Below are 6383 nucleotides of genomic sequence, written 5' to 3'. Positions count from 1 at the left end.
TTTCCTCCTGTCGTCTAGCAGTCACTCTTCTTCTCTTTGCAGGTGGACCATCTTGGGCTGTGGACTCAGACTCTGGAGGGAGGACTGCAGTGTGGCACAGGTGGACCATCTTGGGCTGTGGACTCAGACTCTGGAGGGAGGACTGCAGGTGGTGGCACAGGTACCATCTTGGGCTGTGGACTCAGACTCTGGAGAGTGGACTGTAGAGTCATCAGTACCTGTATGAACAAAGGGGAAAGAGCCAGTCAAGAAAAAAATCCCCATAGACAGCAAAGTATTAAGTAAGGTTTTTAGCATGATTGTTTATAGACGTTTGAGAATTTTTACATGTCTGACATGGTGGCCCTGTATTCTTTACTTTTTAGCATGCTTGTAAGTAAGTGTTAAGAATTGTACATTCTGACCTGGTGCCACTGTGTCTACACTTGGAGATACTGTGTCTTCATGCTGACTTCCTGATGTTTCAGTGGTACCTGTATAAAGGAAGGGAAAGAAGAAATGTGTACTCAGCTCTCCCATATGGATGTACATGGGCACATTATTTTTGCAATGTATGTACTACATATACATTATTAATATGTTTGTTCCATTTTTATGTAATCAATACTATCATACAATGTAATTATGAATGTAATATACTATGTAGTGGCGGTATACATTTCTATATTTCTACATTTTTATCTATTTCATTTCACTCCATGTCCTTGATCTTCCGTGCGTCCGACGTGTGTTTGCGTTCTTCCTGGGCTTGGTCCATTCTGCTGGTTTTGATGTACAGGACTTGTTTGTGACCCCGGTTGCCCATGCGTGGTCCATCTTGAACAGGACACCTGCAACATGGTTGCATGTGGATCCTAACTGTAAAAAAATATTTTGAGTACTATTAAACATTTGTCCTGACTGAGTTTGGATTATATTATCAACTGAACATGAAAAAAATACAAGTGCCATTACAATATTCTGTAGGACTAATTGCAACAAGTATAGTATAGTACTAGTGCATATTTAAGTACTAGTGCTATTGTCCTAGCTGGAACTTAAAATGGTCCAACATGCACTTGCAAATGAAAAAAAAAAGATTTCTAAAAGTGCTTGATTCAAATGTTTATTGATGTTTTCGCACTATATGCTATACAATACATGCTAGTTACTAATAGTTAGTCCACTACTTTGTAAGTCATTCAATTATTTGCCATGTAATAAAATGTCTATTGATGTTTATACAATACATGCAGCTTATGTTGGCCTACTACTTTGTGAACTGTCTGATTATTTGCCCTATAAGAAAAAAAATACATAATTTGTCAATATTACCCAGCAAAGCAGCTGCAGTACGCTGTCCGGATTTTCCCAGTTGATTTTTGGAGTGCGACCCTCACTCGGTGTGCCTCATCATTTTTTCTCTGTGATCTGCCACTGGTTGATTTTACAAAGCAAACATTTTAATTCTCATTTATTGGATGATACAAAACTTCATTGATGAAGCCAGAATCAAAGTACGAAAATGCTTTGCCATCCTTGTAATCCCCCATTAGCCTCTTCTGCAGCTGTACCTCTCCATTAGCCACAAGGTACTCTGCCATGTCCCCATACATTGTTGGTGGCCAGTGCTGCATCCCTTCTTCCTCTTTCTTCCAGCCACTTTTCAGGTCAACAAAGGGGTCGGGGAGTTGTCTGCCATCCACAGTCAAAAGTGATCTGTAGTCTTCGCATCTAACAAAATAAACAGTATGATGTCAATCATAGAGATCAAATCAATGTGGAGATGAGTTTGAAATATATCGTTGGTCCCTAAATGAAAAACCGTTCTGGTTCATTTCTAGACTATTCTGTATAAATATTTATCAGATGCAACAATGGATGCAAGTATAATTTATGTAGGTGAATTTGGAACTCGTTAGGTCCCCTTCGTTACTACATTTTCTAGACAAGTAACCTTACATGTTCAAACAATGCCTAGAGTTCTATGTACAAAACAGTCGTAGTAAAATCGCCCATGCACACGATGAAGGGTGGTTATAAGGACTACACAAATACAGACATGGAAACCCTTATTTACACTTGGACATGTACAAAGAACAAGGAAAATCACCTCTTTTGTTGTTCTTCCTCGGGAGTCGGAACCAACGGATGGCGCATTACTGTGGCTGAAAAAGCTAGGGCCCTGAGTTCATGGACGCTACCCGTCACCGGAAGTCCCCTCGCTCGCAAAAAAGGCTGCAACTGGCGTTTTGGCCAAAGTTTAAAGTCATCCAGCGATGTTTCTGCATCTGGCGTGATTGGAACGCCAGCCATTGTTTACATCCGAAGTGACACTGAACCTTGACCCGGACCACAATGCATCGCGCGCGCACATGCGCAGTCGGAACTGCGAGGAGGCTTATTGCACAGCTTGCACTGGTTTATACGCACCATGTCTAGCCCATGTGTGATTTTGAACAGCTGTATCACGTCTGTTCGCTGCCTTCTGTAGTACAGCGTTGGTAGTCCCAGGACTGCTAGCCTTTCCGAATATGAGAGGTGGGCTATACTTGACACTAGCTTTGTCGCTCTGCGCTGTACCCTTTCTAGCAGATCTCTGTCCCTCTTGGTTCTGGGTGACCATACAGCAGTAGCGTACTCCAGGTGTGGGCGGACAAGGCTCTTGTATAGCAACATGAAAGAGTCCTCATCCAGGTACTTAAAGGTGTGTTTGATAGTCCCCAGTACTCTGTTGGCCTTGTTGACCTGGGTTTGTACATGGCTGCTGAAACTCAGTTTGCTGTCAATTAGTACACCCAAGTCCTTTTCTTCCTCGATGCACTCTATCCTGTGCAGTGTACCATCTGCTTTTGACATGGTGTATTCATGACGAGGATTGTTTTTCCCAAGGTGTAGAACCTTGCATTTATCCGGATGGAACCTCATTTGCATCCGATCTGACCATTCTTGGAGTTTTCCTAGGTCGGCTTGCAGACACTCACTGTGGGAGTTCTCTTCACATTCTTGTGCCGCTGCATATACTTTGGTGTCATCAGCAAAAAGTGATACAAAGTTTTTTAGCTCTGCGGGGATATCACTGACAAAGATCATAAATAATAGCGGGCCCAGAAGCGACCCTTGCGGAACTCCGCTGGCTACATGCTTAGGGCTGGATGCTTTGCCGTTCACCACGACTTGTTGCGTGCGGCATGTGAGAAATGTTCTTATCCACTGCAAAAGTTTCCCCACAATCCCATGTGACTCAAGTTTCCTTGTGTGTACATAATTGCAAAGAAATTTAATTTTATGCAAACATACGGTGTTCCTTAACATACGTTCTTGATGTACGTCAAAGCAAGGAAGTTTAAGTTATATATAACGTCCTTGTATGTGCCCAGTGCGGAACCCGTTAGTCTTCACTGCCCTTGCTAATCTCATACGTTTTCTCCAGATGCGAGGCCCACGCCCCACCACCCTGCGTGCCGTGTTTGAGGAGTGTCAGAAGGGACATCAGAACACCACCAAGCTGCTGGCAGCGCTCAAGAACATACACGCTACTGTGAGTAAATTATCAACCATTTGGGTCATATATAAATAAAGTTTATCATTCTGAACTCAGCTACTGTTTTGTAACACATACAAAATGGACTGTTCCAAAAAAAATTTGGAGGGGGAGTTGAAGAGCTTGGATTTTCTACTTTCTGACTCCCCTTATTATTTATCTGAGTGCCTTGGCCCCCTTAAAAATTTTATCCAAGTGACTTGACCCCCTATAATTTCATCCAAATCCAGGGTTTGCTTCTTATAAACTTCAAATCCAGAGCAAATTTACAAATCCAGAGTTTGGGACTGCCTGTCTGGTCTCGCCGCTCAGGCGACATGGGAACATACTGTGTCCTGTCAATCCAAATCCAACAAAATCCACACCCACTAACCCCCTTTAAAATCTGACCCTTTCAACCCTCCATCCTCAGTTATTTTTTTTTAACGGTCCAATTTTGCCTGTTACTTTACTGTTCACTGTTACTGTTAGTTTGGATGTGTCTGACCCTTTCTGTGTTATATTCCCAGTACCCAAACCCTGACCAGTTCCGGGCAGAGTTCATCCACTACCTCAAGCACTCCCTGGTGGTGTTTCGTCGCGAGCCCGCGGTCGAGCGGACCCTGGAGTTCGTCGCCAAGTTTGCGGGATCCTTCGCGACCGATGGTGGCAGTGGCAGTGACGAGGAGAAAGAGAACACAGGAGGGAACAGGAAGTTTCACATGGACCTGTTCGACTTCCTGTTGAAGGTAAAGTGGGGCTAGTAATTTTAAAACTGAAGACAGAAGTTTAAATCATTGGTTGACTAGCAAAATCTGTCATCTTCATCAGCGCAATTACAACTGGTTGTCCTAATGAAGACAGCAAATGGACATCATTGGAATAATTTACACAAGTAAATCTGTAATTCATTTTATGTTCATGGTAGCAAAAGTTCACGGTCTGAGAAAAATATTCATGAAACTATAGTATGTACAGTGTGCACGGTGGAAATAAAGAAAGAAATACAGCAAATTTTATGCTAACTGTAATGATATTGATAAGTTCGCTGTGCAGAATTGACCATGAAAACCATGAACAAAACACACAGCTAATTACTAGTAATGTATGGGTGCTCTGTAGTTGGACCCCTGAAGTTATATGTATGGGATTAATATCTTAATCTTGTCTTCACATCCCAGTCCCACAATGCCAACAGCCAGGCCGTGCGCTTCCGTGCCTGTCAGCTCGTCAACAAGATGCTGAACGCGCTTGGCGAGGATGCGGAGGTGGACGATGATCTGTACGACCGGATCTTCGAGTGCATGCTGATGCGCCTGCGGGACAAGATCCCCGCCATCCGCGTACAGGCTGTGCTGGCGCTGACTCGACTTCAGGACCCTTCAGATCAGAGCTGTGCTGTTATCACAGGTAGGGTTTTATATATTAATTATACAATGGGGTAATGTACTGAGGTATAAGAAATGTTCATGTATAGGCTGTCCTGGCCTTTTTTGTGAGGACCAATGTGAGCTAGGGACATAAATTTTTCGAGTTGATCTTGACCCTTTCTAGCACCTGAGTGATGAAATGTTGTACGATCAGTTTTCCAAACACTGACATATGACTCAGGGCTCGAAATACCCGGTGGCGCACTGGCGCGGCGCCACCTGATTTTGCTTGGCGCCACTTATTCCTAAACTCAGGTGGCGCAGCGCGCCACCTATAATTTGCGTGGATCGAGCCGCTAATCGCATGGATCGGGCCCCATTGTCGGCACAATCTTGTGAATTGTCGATGAATTGTCGATCTCGCCATGACGCCACAAAGAAAACGTTCTCATTGGTAGAAAATCAGACACCTCGCTGGCGTTTCACAACACAATTTTCATGTAAACAACTCCGACTGTCCTTGTTTACATGCAAAGCGCGCCGATACAAAATCCTGCCGGCCGCCCGACCGACCGCATGCGACGCTAAGTTTTCGGCGGCTCGGCGGAAAAATTATTCATCCCCAGAAGAAATTTTACGCATGAAAATAACAACTACAACTTGTTTTCGTCGTTATATGAGTTTCTGAGGCCGTAAAATGTTAAAACGGTTGAAATTTGTCGGAAAAAACAGCTCGAAAGACAGAATGAAAATGGCCGACGCTGCTTCCAACAATGTGGTCAAAGGTGAAGATAGCATCCAAGCGTCCAAGATACATGTACTAGTATTACACGCATGAAAAAATTTTTTCGGCAACGACAGAAATAAAAATTCACTCGTATTTTTAAAAGGTTAATTTGTAAACATTACCGTGAAATTTTCCGAATTTATTGGTTTCTAGTGTCAGAATATAATGTTGTTTCTGTGAATGTGCGGTTGGATGCTGTGGGGGCTTTTACAATTGGGAGAATCAGATATTAAGAGCATGCTTTCTTTCTTTCTTACTTTCTTTATTGAGTGTCTCTAATTTTTTTTTAGTATGAGTTTATAGACATAATCACATTTTTATTTGTTCAGCTGTGTCAATATGTGACTTTGTTTGGGAAATATGATTGGGCTAAAAAGTTTGGTATATATTAATTATGTCCGTAACACCTTAGGAATACTTGCTCCAAGTTCCAGGTAATAAGTACATGTACAATTTGTATCATGTATTTTTCACTTGTTGAACTTGTGGAAGCACCGTTGGCCCCCGGTTAGGGGTCATCCGGGGAACCTATGCCCAATTTTTTTTTAAATCAAGGGAGCTAATACCATTTTTTATTAGATTTTGAAGATTTGTCCGGGGGGTATGTTTATTCCGGGGGGTATGTTTATTTGGCAGATGAGAGTAACATTATCCTTGCGCAAACGAAGAACATGGCGCACGTAACACCACCCGCATAAGTGTGCCGCCATGTAGAGGCGTGGCA

At 42.9% G+C, this 6383-nt stretch overlaps 1 protein-coding gene and 1 pseudogene across 1 annotated transcript in view; one reads left to right on the top strand and one right to left on the bottom strand.

The window, feature by feature from the left end:
• Window positions 1–6383, top strand: part of LOC109485365 (condensin complex subunit 3-like) — a 24393-nt gene that overhangs the window by 1423 nt on the left and 16587 nt on the right. Inside the window, exons 2-4 of the mRNA XM_019788923.1 lie at window positions 3413–3520; window positions 4033–4251; window positions 4684–4912. Of these exons, the coding sequence (XP_019644482.1) occupies window positions 3413–3520; window positions 4033–4251; window positions 4684–4912 (556 nt within the window). The remainder of the gene's footprint in view (window positions 1–3412; window positions 3521–4032; window positions 4252–4683; window positions 4913–6383) is intronic.
• Window positions 1311–2386, bottom strand: LOC109485404 (annotated as a pseudogene).

This window comes from Branchiostoma belcheri, unplaced genomic scaffold (assembly GCF_001625305.1).
Source record: "Branchiostoma belcheri isolate BF01 breed outbred unplaced genomic scaffold, Haploidv18h27 scaffold75, whole genome shotgun sequence".
Lineage (NCBI taxonomy): Eukaryota > Metazoa > Chordata > Leptocardii > Amphioxiformes > Branchiostomatidae > Branchiostoma > Branchiostoma belcheri.
This window is presented reverse-complemented; position numbering and strand designations above follow the sequence as displayed.